Below are 22984 nucleotides of genomic sequence, written 5' to 3'. Positions count from 1 at the left end.
CTCTAACGGGAAGTGATGAGATTTCCTAGATCCCAGAAACGTGAGATACAAGAAAAATCTCTGAGGTTTGCTAGCCGCCGGCGTGTGAGCTGTGACAGCCGGGGGTGAGCTCCTGGCGCCCGGGGGGTGCCTTGGTTCAGGGCACAATCCGTGTCTCCGACAGCCAGTTCCAGCCACATCTTCAGAGCACGTCAGTGCGGTATGTGGGAAAGCTGCGCAAACCCAAAGTGTGGGACTTCTGTGTGCTGGACAAGGGGCAGCCACCAGAAAGGAGTTTCAGATAAAAAAGGCAAAGAAAGGGAGATCCATCCTGTGCTGACGCAGCTGGGCGGAGGAAAAGCGACCCAGCTATTGTAAACCGAGAGCGAAGTCAGCAACAACCTGCAGCGTTCCCTAAAGTGGTGCCAGGCTCTGCCCCTGCGCTCTGCCAGGTCTCCACAGAGCAGAGCCAGGCTCGGGAGGTTTGGTGGGTAGAGAACGCAGGGTCCTGCCCTCTTGTGTTCCTTCGTGCCCACCAGGCCCGCAGCGAGGACACAGCTGAAACCTCAGAAGGTTCAGACAGTCGGATTTTGGCAAGCATATGTGAATCCATAGTGTCATAAGACTCTGGCAGAAGATAATCGGGAAAAGAGCCAACAACAGAATGGGGGAAAAATCCAGAAAAATTATCTCTGCAAGCTACAGCTGATGTTACCAGCTTACAGAGTTTTCTCAAATTGAGGTCTTTAATCAAAAGATGCTCTAGCTCTCAACAGACAACTTAGGAGATGATGCACTAGGTCTTTTTCACATTAAATTGTGGTGACGTCACTGGCTACAATCTTTATAAAATAAACCTCATAAACAGACAGAACTACTGCATCAAAAGGGTTCAGTTTATTTCTGTGTCTTGTAACTTGCATAGCAGCATTAATTTAGTTTGTCTCAAGGGATTGCACTGAAGCAGGTAAATATGTGAATAAACCTGCAAATAAACACCAGTGTACAATAAATTCTGTCATGAAAATAGGATTGTAGATCTCGGAGGGAAAACATAAAGATGAAAGACTGACAGAGATTTTCATACCAGCTGGTAGAAGTGCGTTCTGTTTTCAGGCGATTCAGTCCTAATACTTGCTGGTTATTTTTGACACAGTAGCCTTCCAGAGCTGCAGCTTTTCACTGCAGTGCAGAGACGCTCCTCCAGCTGGCCTTCTGCCAGGGAGGAGAGAAGCAGGAGACACGCAAACTGGAGTGAAAGCTCACAAAGAATACCCCAGCCTGGTTCTGTACCATAGAGACTAGAACTTCTAGGGAAGACTGTTTACAATTAAGAGGTGGGGTTTTATGATGTGACCCGTTTTCGTTCTTCTACTGTATCACCAAATGATAGAACAACGATATTTCTGACGCTTTCTGATGTGAATCAGAGCTGTCTGTGGTCATGGCAGAATTGGGGTGGCTTGAGTCCTAGTGCGTGTTCACTGCATAAGGCTGTGAAATAAGGGATTTCCAGCCTACTAAGTTGCTGCTTTTCCCTGTAAATTCACACTCGGGACCCATATAACAGATCTGTATAGCAATTATGGTGTAAGTTTCTGCTTTCGTGCACTGCAGCAGTAGCTGGCACCCCCATGAAATATCACAAGCTGTCTGGCTGATTACAGGTATTAGAGGTCCTGACAAACATCACAGAATGAGAGGTGGCAAAAGCAGATGAAAGGGTTACCTCTAAACAGTGAAGGATGATGAATCACAGGTAAATGACCATTATAAAAATGGATTTAGTAAGTAGGCTCAAAATAGCATAAAAAGGATCTTCATAATATCACGGGAAGAACAATCCACACAATTTCAGTTTCTCAGCCCTTTAGCCTGGAACGGTGACTTCCTGACCTCCCCAGCTAAAAATGTCCCTATGAGTAAAAATACTTCTGGGAACCAGAGATCTGTGGCAGTATCTGAATGCGGATAATGCCTTTAACTGAGGTAAAATATAACGTCGTTTTGGCTGTGACATTTCTAAGAAGCAGGGAAAAATAGGTGACTGCCTAAAGGGACTTTGTTCGGGCCGGGGTCTCTCCTGTGGTGAACACGTCTGTTCTTACCCAACTTCGGTAATGCCTCTCTGCAGAGCTGGAGCCGTGCAGCCCTCTATAGTGTCACTTCCAGGATGTATGGTGAGATACAGAAAGAGAAACAGAGGGCTAAGCCCTTCAGTTTGACCAAACCTCGTATATTTTTGCTTCTATTTAACCCCATGGGTGATTTATCAGATTTAGAGCAGTACTCCTGTTCCTCCCACTGTTGTCTTACAGAAGGTGCAGCAAGATATTGAGTGTCTCCTGTGCAATGTGGAGCAACTGCAGCTCTGATCAAGACTAGGATCTAAGTGCCTGTGAAATTATCATGTATGTTCATTGTGTCATTTCCAGTGATCCAGAGCTTTGGAATTAAAGTAGATGTTTATCAGACCAAGAAAGGTACTATTTCCTACTAAAGTAGAAATCCCTCTTTGATTTTTAGTTGCTTAAATATGAAATATGAAGTGGCCAGAATTCTTACCTTTTTGTTTCATCTTTCCTGATAACTCAAACCAGTTGAAATAATGTAGCTGAAACAGTCAGGCAAAGCACAAGCATAAAAAATGAGCATAAATGGAATATTACTAAGATTTTTTGCAGACTGAACACTGCAAAGAAACGCTCCGCTTCCCACAATAAGCGTGTAGATGTCTGCCACAACTGCCTTGCTCAGGAAAGCCATGCGGGGACTTCAAGATTTCTCCAGAAGAAGGTGCAGAGAAACTACGTGGTCCTGGCTTGTAGTGAAATGGCTGAATTGCAGTCTCACATGGTGCATTTTATGTTACTGAATATGTCAGGAGTATTCAAGGAAGCGATATGCGAGTCAATAAGTAAGTTAATTTGCTGAGGCAGTCTTAGCCATGTAAGGCTTGCATGATTAAATATCTGTCCTTTTTTTGTTGCATTCATATGGTGAACATTTCTTTGTGGTCAGTCTTTCACAAATTAAGAATATAGATGCACTGCAGTAATGGTAAGAGCCTTTGCCTGCAGGCCACAGGAGAACAGTCAATTGCATTGTCGTTTGTGGTCGATGCTGGCCCACTGTCTGCTGCTCCTGGAGCACAGAGTCTCCCCTCTTTCAGTGTCAAACCCTTCCCCCTGCTCCTATGGCTCCCCTCCCTGATCCAGAGTCCCTCCCCAGCTTTCCTGGAGCCCCTTGAGGGACTGGAAGGGGCTCTAAGGTCTCCCCGGAGCCTTCTCTTCTCCAGGCTGAACCCCCCCAACTCTCTCAGCCTGTCCTCACAGCAGAGGGGCTCCAGCCCTCCCAGCATCTCCGTGGCCTCCTCTGGCCCCGCTCCAACAGATCCATGTCCTTGGGATGTTGGTGGCCCCAGAGCTGGAGGCAGCACTGAGGGGGGTAGCTGTGTGCTGGACATTCTGTCCAGAAGGATACCATGAAAGAGAGTATCAAAAGCTTTGCTAAATAACAACCCCAAACATATCCACTGCCTTCCCACCACCTGCCAGTGACAGTCACCTTGTCACAGGAGGATACTAAGTTTGTGAGGCACACGTTAAGTCATCTGCTTCCTGGAGCTGCCGGTTGGAACAAGGGTTCCCGATCTTTTCATGGCCAAACCCCGTCTAAGAAACTGGTATCTATTTAAAACCAGAGAGCTGGAAAGGAGCATGGACACCTACGGCGTCAGGAGCGAAACACCACCTGCTGACAGAGACCACTCCGGGAAAAGCCTCGGGGAGCGGGGGCTGTGGACGGGGGCCAGGGCAGTGCTCCCCGCAGCACGATGGGTCCCGGGGGGGTGCTTGCTGCTTGTGTTTGCTCCCGGTTGGCAGAGCAGGGGTAACACGGGGTGTCAGGCTGGGGTGTCGTCAGATGTGTCCGCCGTCCACATGATAATTAGTGTGATAACGCAGTACAGTGCTTAAACCAAGAATCTGACAGACAAGCAGCATCTTTACTCCCTCAGTAAGGTACCTGCCTCATTAGGTACCTTCGCTTAGGTGTCTAATTCCCACTTGAAATCGGGACCTGGGATTTGGTGCTTTTCAATGAATACCATCCTGGTTTGGAGACAGGGCCTGGGACTGCACAGAGACAGGGATTTGCAGTGGAAGAAATGAGCGTGAGTACCAGCAGTCCTGCTTCTCGGCTTCCCGTCCTAATTAGTAGACTACACAGGAAAGAAGTACTCAGGACAAAACAAACCATAGCTTCACCTGTCCATTGCATTCTGCAAGATACACAAGAAAGTCAGAAAAAAATACTCCAAATATGAAAAACCAGACAGTTTTCATACCTTTATTCATTGAAAGTCTGGTGCCGGACATGTTTTGTTTGACGGGAAAGGAAGCAAAGATTAATTTTGCTCTTTTACCCTCTTTCTTGGATAAAGATGGCCACACCCTATTTATAATTTATGATAAGCCTCAGAAAAAAAGTCTGCAAAGTGAGGGGGATCAAAGACCTGTGTATTGTAAAGAAAGCAGGCTGCTTTTTTCATAGCATATAAACAGATGGAAAAAAAGAGATTACAAATTTAACACAAAAAAATGTGCAGTCAGCTTTAAAACTCAGACACAGATTTGCATTTTCTAATTTGACTGCCTGGACTGAGTTCTCAATTTTGTCCTACCCAGATTCATGCAAATGTATTGAATTGTAGAAAAATGAGACTGGAAGGGAATCCTGGAGATGTTTAATCTTGCTTCCTGTTTCAGACCAGTATCAACTATACCTGTTTGTTACTATTTAAAAAAAGAAAAAAAAATAAAGTCTTAAATGTTAGAGACTGCATAATCTTCAGAGTTTCATTAGCCTTGCTTTTTAAACATTTTTGCTTCTTTCTGTTCTGTCTTTAATTTGAACCTCTTTACAATTCATGTAAACTAATTTGCAGTTGTTCTCTAAACTGTGAATGTGAAAAACAAATTATTTGCCATCAACTTTTTTCTATTTGAAGACTGTTACAATAACCAGTTTCTTTGCCACTTCTCACTAGACGTAGTGCTCAGCTCCAGCCTTGCCACTGTGGAGCACAAGAATTATTTCACGCATCTAACATACGTGCACACTATGCGTAAGTATGATGCTTGCTGTTTGCACCTTCTCCCGTGGCAGCGGCGCCACACCGGCTCACGATCTGTTTGTCAGGCATGATGACCCTCCGTTGCTTTATTTTACAGTAACGCCATGTAGCCCAGCAGCCCCATCCTGAATTTGTGCAGTTTTGAAACTAGCACACCAGAAAAACTTTTCAGTAATACAACTTAAAATGTGCTAAAGGAGCATCTTCTGGGAGCTGAACAACCACCCACTAAAGCATCCTTCCTGTGTAGGAACTGTAAGTACTTACAGCCCGTTTAGTGTTCTTAACACACGTGCAAACTTGGATTTCACATTACACACAAAAATTGTTGACACAAACTCGTGGTCAGTGTTTCTCCATGTACAACCTTTTGTCTATAACTTTGCATGATAACAGTTTCTTCCAGGCTAGCTATTGTTTTTTCAGTCTTCCGCGTTTTTGGTTCTGCAACAGGTTTTTAAACAAAATACACAGAATTCTCACCTGTAAAAAAGAGAACTCGCAAAAGCAGATTTAAATTAGTCTATTCAAGCTAACTTGTTTCTAGGCAAAAACTTTAATGCTGAAAGACAGCAATACCATCACAATTTGTGCCCAAGACTTCTTCGATAACTGCCAGTTATTAACACGAACACAGGGAAATTAACCAGATTTCACTTTCCTGCAATACCGGAACATGGACACACGAGGCCGTGTCTGCCCGGGACAAGCCGTTCAGTCCCGAGCCGGAGCGGGGGGGCGTTTTGTGCCTTTGATGGACAGTCGGTGGGGGGGTCGGTGGGGCCCCGCCCTGTGACCCCCTCACCCTTTCGCCCCTTGCCCTATCACCCCTCCGCTCGTGACCCCGCGGCCCGTCACCCCACGCCCTGCCGTCCCTTGCCCCGTGACCCCTCCGGGCCCGCCCCTCTCCGCCCCTCTCCGCCCGAAGAGGCCGCGCGGGCGTCCCTTCGCCGAAAGAGACGGGGCCGGAGCGGGGCCGCCGCCGTTACCGCTGTCGGTGTCGAGCCGCCGCCAGGCCCGGCCCCGCTCAGGCCCCGCCCCACGGCGCACGCGCCGGCGTCTCCCTGGTAACGATGGGGCGGGAGGGTCGCGCGCCACCAATCGAGGCGCTGCAAGATGGCGGCCGCGGGAAGCGCGGCGCGGGGTGCGCGGGCGCCGTAGGGCCGTGGCGGGCGTCGCGCCCCGAATGGAGTGCGGCGGTAACGGCAGCCCGCTGGACCCCGGCCTCTCGCAGCAGGGCACGCCCCGCCTCATCGTGGAGGACTCGCAGCCCGAGGGCGCGGACGCGGAGCAGGCCTGCCTCGGCGTGCTGGCCCGCGGGCTGCCGGCCCGGCGGAGCCCCAGCCCCGTGCTGGTGAGCGCCCGGCCCGGCCCTGAGGCGGCCCGGCCCGGCCGGCCCGGCCCTGACGCGGCCCGTCCCTCTGTCTTGCAGGAGATCGTCTGCGGCCGCGCCGGCGGTCGCTTCCCCGCGTGCGGCGGGGCGGCCCGGGAGCGGCCCGCAGGTGAGGGCTGGGCTCTGGGCGGCGGCCGGGGCCGCGGTCGCACTAACGGCGCCGTGCTCGCAGGACCGATGGAGAGCGCCGCCCGCCCGGAGGCCGCCGGCCCGCGGGGCCGCGTCGCTGAGGAGGAGCCGCCGCCCGGCGAGGAGAGCAGGTGCGTGGCCGGGCCGCGGCCGTCGCCGCCATCCCGGGCCCCCCTCGCCCTGCGGAGTCGCCGGCCCGCGCCGAGGGCAGGCTGGAACCGCGGGCTGCGGGCGCTCCGGCCCCGCGGCGGGACGCGGTTGGGAGGGGCTGGGGGGCGGCGGGGCCGGCCTGGGCCTGGGGGGCGACTGGCCGAGCGCGGCCCCGCGGAACGGAGGGCGGGCGCGATAAGGCAGCTTGTGGGAGAGCCCAGGGCGAGGGGACGCTTGTGTCTGTTGCAGCGCCCTTGGAAAGGCCGGAGAAGGAGGCGAAGGTGATGCCGAGGACTGTGCCGCTTCCCCGCGTGTGGAAGGTAAGGTCTCCATTCCGGGTTTCTTCCTGGGACTGTGAACCCCATCCGCCATCTGAGCAGTTCTTCAGCTGCCTCGGTTGTCTCACTGGAGGTAGTTGTGCTGGTAATAACGGGTCAGAAATTGGTGTCTGTTTCCAGAAGTTGATCTGTATGCTTTGGTGTTTGGAAAAAAAATGGTGAGTTCATATCATTGTTAACAAGGATCTCGGAGACAAGGCTTAGAAGAGGCGTTGATGCATTGTGACCATTAGGAGACAGAGCCTTTTTGTGGTAAAGAACTGCCAGCATAATGGTTGCTGTCATCAAAGGGCTTTCAGGCACAGGATATGTATTATCAGGATTGTTTTCTCATGATGGACTCCAAATCTGCTGCAGTACCTAATGGCGTTACATAAGACCTCGCTGATTAACACTGGTTTCCGAGTTAATGGTCACTATCTCTGTTCGCTTACTGTACTGTATTTTTAATTAGTACAGCTGAGGTCAGTCAGTTAGTTTATTCAGACTTTCAGCGATAGCCTAAATACTTTTCTTGTTAGAGGGTGTAACTTTTGCCCTTGTAAAGTGATAGATGGCTCGTTGATTATTTTTCTTTTTTATTTCTGAATTTGGTGTGCATATATATATATGTATGTTATGGATGTTTGATGTTAGATACAGGCATGTCGCAGCTGCAGTTCGGAGCTCTCGAGCTCTCACAGAGCCAGGACTTTGAGAGTGACTTTGTGCCCAGTGAAGGAGACACAAGGCACCAGTTTCACCCTGGAGCTGCTGTTCCTTCTTCCACACTTGTGAAGAATGATACTGAAGATGGTATGTGAAAATGACCTCAGATGTCCTTTTGTTGCACTGTCAATTCCCTGTGGTTTCTTGAAATTGTAGATGTTCTTTGAGAAGAAATACAGTATTAATAGTTTTCAGAAATGAGTTCACAGCTAAAGTTCTTTCCTTTGGGCTAGTTCCTTTGTTTTCTTGTAGCTGTCCAAGTGCTGTCATTGATTCTTGCATTTCTCTTCCCTAATTTGTTTCCAGAATATTCAGAGAATCTCGTAATTAATTCCCTTCCTGGTGAAAATCTCATCCTGTCATTTTTTGTTGCTGTTATCATTGATAGTTCAAGATTGATATTTGAGTAATTTACAGAACAACGCTTTCTTCTCTTTGTATATTAATTCAAATGACCTGAATAACAAATATATTCTTTTTCTTTCTCTTGCTAGAACCGCGTGGGGACAGCACGGAACCTGTCTCCAGCAGAGAAACACACACTGCTTTGGAAGACCAGCCAGAGAAGTCTGAAAGGTAAACCAGAACATGTTCTTTGTATGTCTCTTGCTGATATTCTGGAAGTTGATTTGTGGTTTTTCTGTTGTTTTTTTTTTTTTACTAGATTTTTAGTCGTAGGAAGGTTCAGGCTTCAAGGCAAAAGAGAAGAGTGGAGGGAGAGATGAAGTACTGATGAGACTTTTTTGCAGCAGTGCTGATTAAGGAGTGCTTTTGCCATTCCTAGCTGAGAAAAGACGTGGTGTCAAACTCTTACACACAAAAATATCAATAGGTTTATGTTTCAGGGAAAGTACACTGGATAATAAAATATACTAATAAATTTCTTGAAGTTAAATGACTGGAATATATTGAAATTAATAATTCAGTTCAAGTCACAGAAGTTCACTAACCTAAGCACTGCAGCATGGGCTTTGGTCTCACAGGAGAAATCTAGAGGGTAAGTGGTGGCTGTTCCAGGATGCAATTTTGAGTATTTGCTATTGTAAGCTTTATAGTTGTAATTATTTTTAAATGTGAAACTTCAGTTTGTTGAAAACTCTATCTATGTCTTTTATGCCAAATAGAATAATATTTAGCTCACCTTGTATTGTTATATTCTGCCACACAAAATTCCTAGGAAACACGTTGCATAGAAGTCAGTAGAACAATCTGCATGCTATTTAAGCATCACTTAAATTGGTAGAAAACTTACAAAACAGTTCTGAAAATGTAACTTGTCAGGGATGAGGAGATGTCAGTCTTCCTTTTTCTCTTTATTTCTTTTGTTTTTCCTTTTTTTCCTTTTCCTTTTTTTTTTTTTTCTGAGAGACGTGAATACCTTTCATCTGTGCTGATAAATTTTCTTTACAAAGTTGCGATATTAATTCGTAATTGGAATTTTTCAGGTAGGTGACTGTGTCTTGCTTTTTCAGATCTCTGCAGGAAGCAGAAGACCATACCAGGAAACAAATGCCTGTCTGCGACCCCACTGAAACTGAGAAATCCCTTGATTCTGGTCATGAGGAGGCGGATATCTTGTCAAGTCAGGAAGAGATGTTTCCTGAGAATAATGCAACAGGTAACAATTGACAAGCAGAGCCAAAGTTTCCATGCCAGAAATCATCATAATCATCATCCCTACTTGGTCTTTTTAGGCATGTAGTGTCTTAAAGTGTGTATAAGTAGTGTAGGCAAATATTGTAGACTTTCTTATGCTGGGTAACTTTGGCAAAACGTTCCACTTTACTCCTCTGAGTTGGCCTTCTTGTTTGGGACAGGACAGCATTCTGCAATCAAAATCCTCGTACCACAGTTTTGGTCAGTCTTACTTGTCATCTGGGTTAATGTTCCTTCCCTGTAAGAGAAGAAATTACATGAAATAGTATCGGGAGAGAGGTCATCACTGTATGTCTTGCTAGGAGGATGTCTCTGCCTGGCTTTGGGATCCACCACTGACAGGCTAATAAAGAAATAGGAATTAATTAAGATTCTTAACAATCTTAATAGTGAAAGGCCTAGAAAATAAAGTTTTGACAGGCAACTTTCTCACAGTTTATAAAGCATGAGCTAAATGAAGTCTTACTTTATGCTTTTTGCTTAGTTTTAATTTGCGCACAACTGTGTCTGTGCCAGTATGATCTTGTGCATGAGCCCTCTGTATCCAGAAGGTTCGGTGACAACCTCCAAGGTTGTCTTTTCCTGTAAGAACCTTGCTTGTATTTGCGTTCCAGTGTTGGATCAAATGTGCTGATATTGGAGCCATTGGGGATCTTTTCTTTTAAAATTCCCAAATAGGAATATCTGTACAGTCTGGCCTGATAAAAATCTTTTCTATAGGTACAAACTTGCCTTTTTCATCTTAACTATATTATGCTCACCTTTCATGCTGAACTCTTGTGTGCAGTCCTCCAACTCTGTGTGAAAATCAGCGTCGCCTTGCCTCCCTGAGAAGTAACTGTGCAGAATGTCAATATCATTCCTCAGAATTTTCTGATCAGCTTGGTTTTTGGCTGGATTTCTAATCCTATTTCCTTTTGTTCAAAACCCCTGCAGGGAGTGGCTGCCCGATTACCAGGGTGGAAGAGGGAAGTTCTCTGGCTTGCACCCCTGCCCGCAGTCTGCAACTGCTGCAGCTCTCTGGACAGGGATCCCTCGAACAGGAGAGTCATTCCACGTAAGCAAAAAATGCCCAGACTATTGCAATAGCTTAATGCATTAGTGCATTTCCACCTCTATTTTCTTTATTCAAGGACTTGTGCTTGATTTTAAGCAATCGGTGTTTCAGTTTTGCGCTGTGAGAGGAGCATGGCTTTATTTTGCGATGAAATGAACTCACGATGCCCATGAGGTCACTGGCAATTTCCCAAGTCTCTTGCTAGTTAATGCCTGACACACTCCTATTGTGACAAGCTGGAGCTACATTTGGGGAGAAGTTAATGCATTTTCTAGTGATGCATGCTCTTTTCCATGTTCCCTTTTCTTGGTCTGCAGTGTCTCTTCCGGCCTAGTTATCCCTCCTCCTGTTGCCTTTGGATCCAGTGCGCTTGTACCCAGCACTCCTACTGAACAGGAGCAAGCAAAAGGTAAAATTTTCTGTGTACCGGTCTGTGGTTGTGTTTCTGTGCTCTGTGGTTTAGTCTGAGCATGCAGCCTTTTCAAAACCTGCTAAAATTATATTTAAAGAATAAAGCAGGATTAAAAACGCTCAAAGAGGTGCGTGAAGAGAGATCTGTATTTGAGTCAGATGTTGATGTGCTGTCGATGTCTCCTGCATAGCTGCCATACTAAAATTAGTACCGTCAGCCAGCTTCCGTCCACTTGAGAGATGGGAAGTACTTTGTATGGGATAGAGATTGCGGCTTGCAATTGTCCTTTCTTAGAGACAAGCCGTTCTGGCTCCAGGCAGGTATCGGGTATCTGTATTAAGCATATACTGTTAGGGCAATAGAAAGGACAGAGGAGGACTGCATCATAATATTTGTTTTACCTTAACTTGGATGACTTGCACAATGTTTTAAAAAGCTTTCATGTGTTATATAGGTGTATTCCATAACACGATTCCAAAGAAGGATTGTTCTGTATGATATCTTGGTTCTGAAATATTTTTTCTAAGCACCCGCTTGCTATCAGGAATAAGATACCCATTCACACAGACTTTTAATATGGTACAAAATCACGATTCCTTTCTGTGACATTCCTGTAACAAAATGTGAATTACTTTTAGAATAGATATTAGCCGGGGTCTGAATTTGGTTGCATTTTAACAAAGGTAGCAAAAGGGAAAAAAAATCCAAACCTCAGATAAATGCTTTTTATGAATTTTAGATACCTCTTTCTAATTGTAGAAGTTCTAGGCCTGTAGCAAAATAGTTATATGAATTCTTAACAAAACACTTCCCTCCCGTGTCCCACCCAGTTTTAAGGATAGAGATATTTTTGGTGATGATGCCTTCCCTTCCCCCGAAGAAAAAAAGGAAATTCACCCAGAATGAAGATTTTAGATTCACCTGTTAAAGTATGAGAAAGTTGTATACCCCACTGAAGACAAGTCTTTTAATAGAATGATGGAAACTTTAGATATGACGGAGAATTTGCTAGTAGTGTGTTTTCTGCTCTTTCAAACCAGATGAACAGATGGATGTATCTGTCCCTGCAGAAGGAGGAGAGCTGATGCAGAAGCAGAGAGGAGATACGCTAGTGGAGATGGCCATCCCATGTGTCCCACCAGGACCTCTTGTCCTGCCACAGGTTTCAACTCCAGTGTCCCAGAGTGCCCCGACCTTCTTTCCTGGACCTTTACCTGTACCATCACAACCAGAGTTCTCTCATGTAAGGGTTCATGTAGATATCTTTTCAGAGGTTTTTATGTGGCTGTTGCAGAAGATGTGTGTTTGAGCCTCTGTGCCTCTGTGTTGAGCTTCACTGTTCCCACCAGTCGCAGTTACGTATTGATCATACTGTGTGGCAGTTTATCCTGCAGAGAAAATGTGGAACAGCTTAAGAGGGCATAGTGAGTTACTGAACATAATATTTCTTGTCTTTTTAATCTATGCTAGAAGCCTTTGTGCTTTTTTTTTTTTTTTGCTTTGGAAGGCTGCTGCTTTCTGATGCTGAACTGGGAATCCTGCATCTCAAACTGTGTCATAAATTGGACTTTTATCAGGATTGACCTTAGCATCATGGAGAAAGTGAAGCTGTTTTGTAATGAAGCATTTATATTCTCCTATAAGGCTAGACTTCATTTACTGTATTTTTCAAGTTGCTTATTCTTATCATCTGATGTTTCCTTTTGTGCTTTTTGGTTCTGGAAGTTATTACTGTTCAAATGGATTTAACGGACAGTTGGTGGCTTTATAGCTTAATATTACAAATTTCATCAATTTAAGGCAGAAAATAATAAAGGCTGTACTAGAGACCGGTAGTTGAAGCAAGGTTTCTCCTTAGCTGAAAGTGGCTTTCATGCTAATACAATAGATTCCTACAGAGAATCTTCCTAAAAACCTCGGTTGTTTGACTAAAAATAGCTACTTATTTGCAATACTTGACCTGTACTCCATGATTTGGTGGTGTGAGAGATGTACCAAAGGTTCTGTCTGACTGCTACAGAGGTACTAAAAAGTAATGGGTGGTGATAATTTTTTTCAGCAAGAAAGGGGCAATTATGACTTAACACAAGTGGAGGTTTTTATCTGTAGTTTTGTGCTGAGTTTGCTCTGCTCCATAATCTAGTGTGAAGTTCTAGGAATAACAAATAAACAGTCCTACCTGGGATGCCCTGATGCTCCATGCCCTGCTTTTCTCATTTTAGGATATCTTTGTTCCAACTCAGAGCCCAGAGAAGAAGCCTGAAGGAGAAGAAAAGGCTGCTGCTTTAACCCATTTATGTTTACCAGGGGATCTCTCTGGTTCCACAGATGCTTTGTCAAAGGTGTCTGCAGGTGACTCTGTGTCACAGCTGTCCGAGTCCTGTAAGCTGCTGCTCTCTGCAAGCGAGTGTAGCCAGCCCACAGATGCGGAGCTCAGTTCAGGCGCACTGAACGCGTGCCAAGAGAGCGAAAACACAGCCGTGGAGCTCAGTTCAGGCGCTCTGAACGCGGGCGGAGAGAGCGAAAGCACAGACGCGGAGCTCAGTTCGGGCGCTCTGAACGAGGGCCGAGAGAGCGAAACCACACAGGCAGAGGCAGGTACTGAATGCAGGGCCTCGGACTGGAGACTCTCTGCTGTGAAGAATGACAACATAAAACTGAGGCTGGAAGCAGGCAATCAAGCCCTCTCTGAAAACTGTGAAAAAGCGAAAAAGGAGGATTTACAGACTGCAGGAAAGCCTGCAATGCAGTTAGTTAGTGCAGATCTAACAGGAGATGGGTCATTAGCCCCTCCAGCTCATCAGGAGGTTGAGTGTGTTTCTGGAAGTCGGGCTGCTGCGGGTCAGCCTGGTCTGCCTGATACTTCATCGTACACTCAGGGCAGAGAAGTGCCATCTGAGGATTGTCCCTTGGAGGAGACTCCTGAACCTGAGGCGGTTCCTGAGACTCAGTGTGAAGAACAAAAAGGAAAACTGCAAGTAAGAGAGAAGCAAATAAATGAAGATGGGTCCCTTTCTCAGAGGTTTATTCTTGAAAGGGAAGTACAGTGTCATGAAGATATGGAAGTGGAATTTGCTGACGGTTCTTGTAAAAATAGCAAAAAATTGGCTGATCAGGCCCAAGAATTAGAAAAGATTGAACCAGCAAGCCAGGGAAAAGACACTTCAAAAGGTTGTACTTTTGGCACAGGAGAGGCAGAGAGTATGGATAAGCTGTCCTTTAAGGCTGCTTTGGAAAACATGCCAAAGCTCAATAAAGTTTTATCTAAGCCTTCTGTAGGGGAGTTTCTGGAACAGCACAACAATTTGTTTCCTAAGTTAAAGAGTGATGTTCCATCGGAAGTGGCGTCGTGTGCCAAAACCAATCCAGGGTGTTCTGAATTAGGAGAGATGATGATAACAGGGAATCGGCCGCCGCTTCAGGAGAGAGGTGTTGACGTGGTGGTGACCCAGCAGGAGCATTGGGTGCCAGAGAATATGGAGGGGACAGTTATGACCAGGAACCTGGAGCAAGAGGAGCAGATGCAGCCACAGGAGAAGGCAACAGCTAAATCCCCCAGCCCTTCCAGCGGTAAGTAAATTTAGGTTAGTAGTTCACAGGTATATATTTTGAATAATGTCAAGGACAGCTGTGTACAACCCTCAGTATTTTCAAGGAGCGCTGGTCTTGGATGCACGTTGAGCAGTGTCTCTTCAGAGCAGCACTGCAAGTTACGGTGTGACGTGCATAACGTGCCTCTACTTTTTTCCCCTTTGTCATGCTACTGCAGGCAAGAACGACAAGGTAATTCTGGTTCCTAACACTCTTGCTGTTTTACGGCAGAAATGCAGGGCGACTTTGGGAGCTCAGAATGTTATGACCTTGGCAATGCTCAGGGATGTTTTTAACATTTTTTTTTTTAATCTTTTCCCCCAGAAGCAGCAACAGTAGTGTCCTTGAGAGGAAAAGGGTGTGTGTGATAGTCTGTACTTTCCCTCTTGTGGGTCTCCTTTACTTTTTTTTTTTTTTCATCCTCAGAGGAGAATTTTCTTTGTGGGGGTGCATAGAGCAGCTTTGAGCTAGAAACTGATACAGCAAATTTATCTTGAGATTTTTTTTAAGTAAAATGGCTTTTCACTCCCGTGTAAGCTGTTGCTCGGCGGGTATTGTCATGATGTGTTGACGTCCCTTTAACATGCTGTTGTGTAGTTATTCGAGAAACGTGGAATGCTATACCTGAGTTCTGTGGGGCTCTTGCCTCTTAGTTGGTTTTGTTTTAAAACAAAGTTCTATATTCCTCAAATGAGAAAGTGATAGAAAACAAAGTTTTACGAGAGCTTTGTCTTGAACTGTACACATTTTTGAGAGCTAAGTAACCTTTCATTAAACTGCAGGATCAGAGATTGAGAGTTGTCCCCTTCTTACGATGACAGTAGGTGACTGCCAGTCTCCTGAAGTTGGTGATTATGAAAGTTGAGGGTCTGAAAAGGTTAGTTTGTCAATTGGTGATGGTTGTCTTTACATCTTCTGAACAGACCAGTAAGTTAGTAGAGGTTTATTTAACTCTTTTCACTGATTTGCTAGGTAATTTATGCTCTGTGAACTAAGTCCTTCAGTGGAGTACAATGGAAATTCAGTAGAACTGTGCAGTGCTGTTAGAATTAAATGAGATGTCTAGCTGGGAAGATGTTTGTGAACCATCCGATAGATTCAGATTCACCGGTCTGTGATTTTGATTTGTGGAACTCACAAAGCGGTGGGGTAGATAGAATGTCTCCTGCCACACAAAGGTCCTGGTATTGTTACATAGCACTGTAGTCTGTTCTGCAGAGCTTTGTTCGAGTGATAACGTTTTCTAGATTTTCCTTTGGAGAAATGAGTGTAATATACACTGCTTAAAAAATATTTCTGAACACTTAGCCTTCTTTTTTCCTTTACATACTCAGTTGGTAGCTGGTCCGAATAATTTTCTATTCTTCATCAGTGAGGGACTTCTCTTTTATTTTCTCTGCCAATTTATATTTGGGGTTTTTTTCCAAGAGCTGTACATTTTTTCAAAACTTCTCGTCAGTCTCACAGGTCCAATATTTTTTGTTACTGTTTTCTGAACTACTTGTGTAATTTTTCCAGTTACAAACTGATCCTTACTGCTGCTTATGGCAGCTTTGGCTGTTTCTTCCTGGAAGCCTTCAGAGCTCGTTCTTATATGGTTCCCTCCCCTTTTCTTCAGTTCTTGTGACCTTGAACCGTGCTGACTTCTGGAACATGTGATCCTGTTTGGAAAGGTCAAAATGGCAGATTTCAAAAAGGAGCAAGATGAAGAGCTTTCTTCTTTATGTCTGAACAGAAGTAGGTGAGATGACTTTGAAGTGCTAGATGGAGACTTGGATGAAAAGGGATTGAGTGTAATACTTACGTGTGCTTTTAATATCAAATTAGCTGACAAGTTTGAGAAAACCATTTGATAGTATGGAATTGACTGGTGAGAAGAATGTTGAGACACTAAGAAATAGAATGAAGGTAGTATTTTACGTTGTAAGGTAAGAATGATAGATAAATATTAATACCTGTAGAAGTTAGATTACAGCGAGGTGTGGAAAAGAGATTTGAATGCTTTTATGCAGGTCGTCAATTTTGGAGAGACTTCCCGCAAAAGATAATAGTAGGTTTCAAACTAGACTTCGCTAAGGGTATCTGTTGACCTATTTTAAAACAAAATAAGGTTCAAATCATTTTCAAGGAGTATGGATCCTTGTGGCCACAGCTTTTTTAACATCACTGACATCTGAGAACAACTTCTGCAGTGGTTACTTTATATTGAGCTAAATATGTGTTTCATCACAGAAAAATTCCCACAATTTAGGGGTTTTGATATCTTCTTTGTTTAGATTTAAAAGCTGCACTTTCCCAAAAACGTAGTCATATGAATTAATCTGTATTGTTGAGCACTGCTTAATATACCAGCTATCATAGCAATTTAAATGATGTAACTTTAGCACCCATTTCTCTGAATGCCGTAGGACCAATCGGGTGTTTGGGAACTTCTTTGGTTTTGCATTCTCTAACATCCCATAACTAGTGACCGTCACATTCTTTCAGAATGTTATGGCAAACTGCTTCATTGCTAAGCATGGAAGTAGAGCATTTTAGTTGGCCAGAAATGCAATGTTTCAGGGTTTTTTTTGGGTGGGTTTTTGTTTTTTGTTTTTTTTGTTTGTTTGTTTTTTTAATTTAGTGCATTCTTTGACAGTAGAGTCTTTGTTGGCTTAGGAAACTGGTGCTGAGCAAGTGATAGGCTGGAGGCAATTTGCTGAGTTGTTTTGTCAATCAAGATATTGGTGTCATCAGTTTCAGATTTAAGTTCTTAATTTGTGGTATTTAGATGTGTCTTAACAATATCGTATCCACAGTTTGGAGGCTGCCTCTCTAATGATATTTAGGGAAAGCTTTGAATATTTTTTTAATAAGTGGTACAATTGAATCATGCTGTGTTTTTCAAATATAGCATTGTTATATTGTACTTGAAATGTTTTTTCTTAGATAAATCTAAATTTAACTTAAACACATCACACTTGCCTGGATTTACTTTCGAAAGAGAACAATAAGCCACTGTTTGGAGAAAACTAACTGAGAAATTAATGGTGTTCTGCGCATTTATATTACACTGAGGGGCTGATGGGCGTTAGGAGAGAGTTCAGGTGTTTGAGATGTTCTACCTACTGCCTTCAGATGCATAAAGCATGGTGGAAAAGTATGTAGATACTTGTTTTCTTAGCATTGGTCAGTCCTTAAGGTGTGAAGAGCCTTAGAGCATCCCTCTTCTCTTAAAGCAGCTTTGTTCTCTTAGTAGTTACTTCCAACAGGAGTCCAATCCCTTAGCAGCAGATTATGAAGCATACATCAGTAAGCACAAACTTTGGGCGAGGACTAGAAGGATGTTGGAGAAGAGCCCAAGAAGCAGGAGTAGATACTGAATGGGGAGGTTTGGGGGGAGGGGTGTCTTTTATTTTTGAAATTGCCTTGAATAAGATAGTAATTGTTTAGTTACTCTACTAAAAAATGCTCAAGGACTAGACATGAAAGAATATACGGCTGTGGAAAAGAAAGTTACTCGTTGAAGTCTGTTCCTAGGACTCGCCCACAGTGGACATGCCACGTCTGGCGTAGAGACAGTGGGAGGGAAGAACTAGAGCAGTGAGAGCTGCGGCTGGCCACCTGTGCAGTGGTAGTGTGCAAGAAGCATCACAGTATGGAGAGAAGGCAGTGGGACTTGACCTTTTCATTTAGATGAGAAGAGGGTGATCACTCTGCTTCTCTTGGTTTGACTCGGAGTTGGGAGATCCCTTTGTCCCCTTCCCTCGTGCGGGTGCAGTTCTGGTGGCTGCCATCCATGCTGTGCCAGGAACACTCAGCTCTCCCTGGGGAAGGGTCACCCGAGCAAATGACACTCTTCATACTTAGCTTTAGCAAACTTGGGAGGGACTAAGTAGGCCAAAGAAAGGCCTAATCTTTTGATGCTGAAAAATAAAAGGAAAGGTTACAGGGTGATGGTCTTAAGGACGTAAGAAAAGTGTGTAGAGAGAATTAACCTTCTTTCATTTTTACAACGGTTGATGCATTTATGTGAAAGCAATTAAGCTTTCAGGCATACACATTTTTTCAGGTCTTGTGAGTGTGACAGCTTCTTTGTTTTCTCCAATAGTATTTGTTGGTCTAGTAACTAGATTATCTCTTATTAAAATGCAGGCTGATCATTTCATAAATTCTTTTGATCATTTGTTGTTAGCCTGCCAAATGTGGATTTGTAGGCTAGAAGGGATGGTGGTAGCTGAATCAATCAAAATTCAGTGGAGTTTCTAAGGACTTCAGTTTTTAAACAGAAGACTTCTTAAATGAAGCTCTGCTATAGGTCATGGTATGACAGGCATTCGTAAGCTGTTTGTGAGGAACGGCAGTGACCTTTCAATATGTGTTGTGCCCATGAAGTGTGAGTCCATTGTGCTGTGAAATGCCTCCCCACTGCAAAAATACACGGAAATCCTTAGGTTGATCTCAAGGATGTTGCAACTGCTGAACTGTATCTTTAAAACTTGAACAGCAGGGCAAGTGGTGGTTTTTAAAGTTTTCAAATGCCCAGTAGATAGCTTTTCACTGATCGGGGTTTTTTTCTGAGGGTATTATGTTCTTGTCATGTATTTATGGTTTCATTTGCCACAAGGTAGTTTTGTGTATCGTACACCAGCAACTTGTGTAGCTGAAGAAGAATGCACTGCATTTGGCTGCAACTAAAAGTCGTATCTGAATATCTAGCACTAGCTCTTGAAGTAACTTGAATTTGTGTACTTGTGACCTTAACTAGCGACTTCCCAATACTGTTTAGTTTTGGGTTGTGGGTTTTTTTTTTCCGTGCTTCTTAAAATTCAAGAGTATGTAAATTGTGACTTCCATTATTCAAGTAATATCTTGAAGGAAATCCAAAGAACAAATACAGTTTTAGGGAAAAGGAAAGATAATGACAAAGATGCTGAAAACCTATTTTGATCTCAGTGTGGGGAGGAAAGGGTTATTCTATTAGTTTTGTTAAATACTTCTCTGCAATTTTGAAAGAAGGCAGCATGCAAATTACTGACGTATGATGCTGAAGGTTTGCAAAGAAATGGCATGGGGTGAGGCAAAAGGAGGGAGCATTTTACTAGGTTTTTAATGTATTTTACCTGTTAAATCCTGCAAGTTCTGCACATGGTCAACCCACAGAGGTGTGGTTTCCCTGATGCGATAGGTTACCTCAGCCAGGTCTGTCCCTGCAGACCCTCTGTGCTGGAGACAGCAGGAGAAGGGGCAGAAGGACTGGAAAGGATGGGAGGATGGTGGCAGCCTGCAGCTGGTTATGAAACTGCAGTATCTCTTATTTCTCTTAAAGCTTACTTTGCAGGCAAGTGTCCGCTGTCATCACCTAACCCTTAATTGACAGCTACTAATTGTTTGGGCTCATAGGTGGCTATCTGAAGTGTATCTGCTTTTATCCAAGGCTGTAACTTTTATCCAAGGCTGTTTGATGATAAAGCATCATTCTCTGTAAGTTTCAGGTTATTAATTCAGGCAACACATATGTTTGCCAGTTCACTTCTGTCCTAATCTTCATTTCTGTTTCTGGCCTCATCTCCCTTTTCTGTGGAAAATCCTGAGCGTTTCTGAAGCAAAACTGCATTCTGTAAAAGTCCTGTTATCATCAGGATATTTAGTCTTGCTTTTATTCTAGCACCAGGTTGACAACAACCCAGGTTTTCACCAAGAGAAATTTTCCACACAAAATATGAGGAAGATGAGTTAGAGTGGCTGTCCTGAAACCAGGAGCTGTTTGGAGGGGTTTGTAGCACCAGGGTTATGCTTTTCCCCATTTCTACAGGACAGTTACCATGCCCTTTTGGTATTGGAACCAGAGTAGTCCCCTCAAATTACTAATCCTGGCGTGCTCTGTCTTTCAGGAACCCCGTTTCATTTCACTTTGCCGAAGGAGGGTGACATCATTCAGCCCTTGACCAGCATAACACCACCCCTTACTGGCCAGCTTAAAATGGGACCCAGAAGACACAGCACACCAATTGGTGAGTCTGACCTGAAGTGTTCTGTTCCACAGTGAAAGCCTGTTCGGAAGCTTTGGGTTCCTGATGCGGGATCGGATGGGATAACTCAAACTTCAGGAGTTCTGTGGGGAGAGCTCATCCCTTTTCCACGCTTCCCTTGCTCTCTTTTCTCCTCGGTCTCTAGTGAAGGTGTTTGCTCCATGACTATGGGGTGGTATTGAACATGTCTCCTTGCACTCATGGTGTTCCTGCATACTAAAGAATGCAAAAGACCCCTCTGAGTAGTGGAAAAGCTTAGACTAAAAGAAGATCGTTCCCAGTATTCATCATCTTTTAGCAGGACTTTCTCTGCTAGGTTCACAGAACAACACCCTGCATTTGCTGGATGAAAGGAAATGTGTATTTCTGCTTGGGTAACAGTGAAGTGTTCTGTCCCAGGCTGAGGATGATGCCTGTGCTACAGAACTTTCATGCTTCAGAACTCTGGATAAGAATTTCCACCGCTGCGCTATTACTAATAATACATGCAGTGAGGCATCTTCAAACCAGAACCAGGACCTGAACCCCAGCAGTGTGAATGACAATAGCTACTTTTTGGTTTACTTGGGTTTTTTTTTTCCTATTTTCAGTGGATGATAGTTGCCCGGACAGCACTATAGCAACTAGTGATGTTACAGCAGAGGGCACGATGGGGACCAACAACGTCACTGTGGAAAGTGCAGTGGTATCAGCAGATGTGTCAGAAGTGTGCGAGAAAGGAGATTCTCGTGTGGTTCCTGAGGCTGATGCGAAACTCTCTTTGCGAATGAACCTTGTCACCCCTGTGAATGATGGGAGTGAGGAGTCCCTGCCATTCAGCTTGGAAAGTAAGAGGATGAAACCCTGAAACATACAGGTCCTACTAGATCTCGGCCTAACTCACAACCTCTTTGTGGTGTTCCCCAAAACAGTCTCTGAGTCTCTGTAGTTTTTCTCATTTTTCTTTTGGGCAGTGTCACTTAAATTTATTTCTCTGTTTCTGCAATGCTCTAAGCAAGGATGGAGTGAGAGGAGAGGCCTCTGTTGTGAGGAAAGGTGTTTCCAGCAGACTAAAAATACTGACATATAGTGGCAACATCACAGAACAGGAACTGGACTTTGATTACACTGGGAGAGAAAAGATTTTAAAAGCGTAATCTGGACAAAAAAGTTTGACAGCATTTTAATCAGAACAGTGACATTCAGTCTAATAGTCTGAAACTTGCAGAAACTCAAGTGTGTGATGAGAGGTTCGGTGGGGAGGCCTGGGGACCCTTTGTCCAGCATTACTCAACCTCTCTCCTCGCTGGGCATGGAGAGCTGAGGCAGGAGAGTCTGTTCAGGTGACACCGATGTCATCCTTCCCTTCCTTCTTGTTCCAGAGCCTACAGCCAGTGACAGGAAAGATGGATCTTCTGCTGCCACTGGGGCTGCCACCAGGTAACTGAGCTTGTTGCTGTGCAGAGTTAATAGGAAGGTCTGGGTAGATCCTTTTTCCACTCATGACTGCCAACAGGGAAAAAAAATAAATAAAATAAAACACAGAAGCTGGGAATGCTTTTAGCAGTAGCCACGACATTAACTCCTTAGTCCTCACAGCATAGGCAAGGGGGGTGCTCCACCTGCACTTTCACTACAGGTTTTTTGCTTCCTACTAATTTCAGCATTTCGCCTCCTTCTGATTGTAATCAAAGCAGAAATTCATGTCTTATATGCAGTCCAGACTTATGCAGTCTGGAACGCCAGTCTCCCCTGTCCACATCTTAAATTTCAAATACATGGTTTTCTGCTTTTTTTTTTTCCTTATTGTGCAATTTTCTGCAAAGAATCTCTGAGGAGTTCTGAAAGAGAATTCTCTTTTTGATACGAAACTGGTAGAAATATAACCAGGTCAATGATATTACTGAGATCATAGTTTAACATATTGACCAAAACTCATCTTACTCTCTGGTCATTTGATTTGTATATATCTTGTCTCACACTTAATGCCTAGCATTGCTTGATTTTAGCTTTTAGGGTGCAAGGCTTGTAAGTACTACTAAGAATCTGAGTCAGAAGATGGTGACCTGTAGTCATCTGAGTAAAGGACAATGGCTTGAAGCAATGAGGAAATGTTGAAATACACTCAGTATCTCTTGTCACAGGATTGCATGCTGGATGGTAATCCTGCCTGGGTGCTGAGGATGAGTGAGTCACTCCTCACTGCTTGAGGATGGGTTGCCTTTGTAGGTATAGGTTGAACCTGATCTCTCAGGGTCTGCTTTGTGACTGTCATTCTCAGTATTTTTGCAATGTCATGAAAATTCTGAGAAGTAAGCCATTAATGGTCTGTGTCCCCTGGTGGGTACCAGAGGTAGTAGATGGTGAAACTCCTGATGGCACTGCAGTTTTCCACGCTACGTTTTCCGGAGTTGTTACATTGTTCTTGACGGTTCGGGTGCCTG

At 44.4% G+C, this 22984-nt stretch overlaps 1 protein-coding gene across 2 annotated transcripts in view; it reads left to right on the top strand.

Moving 5' to 3' along the window:
* Positions 1-6302: 6302 nt before the first annotated feature.
* Positions 6303-22984, top strand: part of TP53BP1 (tumor protein p53 binding protein 1) — a 28719-nt gene continuing 12037 nt past the window's right edge. The window contains exons 1-14 of one of the 2 annotated variants that reach the window (XM_074155541.1): positions 6303-6470; positions 6549-6769; positions 7038-7108; positions 7763-7921; positions 8329-8410; positions 9307-9452; positions 10427-10547; positions 10865-10956; positions 12000-12202; positions 13182-13395; positions 13492-14529; positions 20424-20543; positions 21152-21388; positions 21923-21980. In XM_074155541.1, coding sequence (XP_074011642.1) covers positions 6303-6470; positions 6549-6769; positions 7038-7108; positions 7763-7921; positions 8329-8410; positions 9307-9452; positions 10427-10547; positions 10865-10956; positions 12000-12202; positions 13182-13395; positions 13492-14529; positions 20424-20543; positions 21152-21388; positions 21923-21980 — 2930 coding nt within the window. Of the gene's footprint in view, positions 6471-6548; positions 6770-7037; positions 7109-7762; positions 7922-8328; positions 8411-9306; positions 9453-10426; positions 10548-10864; positions 10957-11999; positions 12203-13181; positions 14530-20423; positions 20544-21151; positions 21389-21922; positions 21981-22984 lie in introns of those variants that run through there. The other variant, XM_074155542.1, reaches the window with a different exon arrangement.

The sequence above is a fragment of the Numenius arquata genome, chromosome 11, assembly GCF_964106895.1.
Source record: "Numenius arquata chromosome 11, bNumArq3.hap1.1, whole genome shotgun sequence".
Lineage (NCBI taxonomy): Eukaryota > Metazoa > Chordata > Aves > Charadriiformes > Scolopacidae > Numenius > Numenius arquata.
Note: the sequence above shows the minus strand (reverse complement) of the source record. Positions and strands in the feature narration are given on the sequence as shown.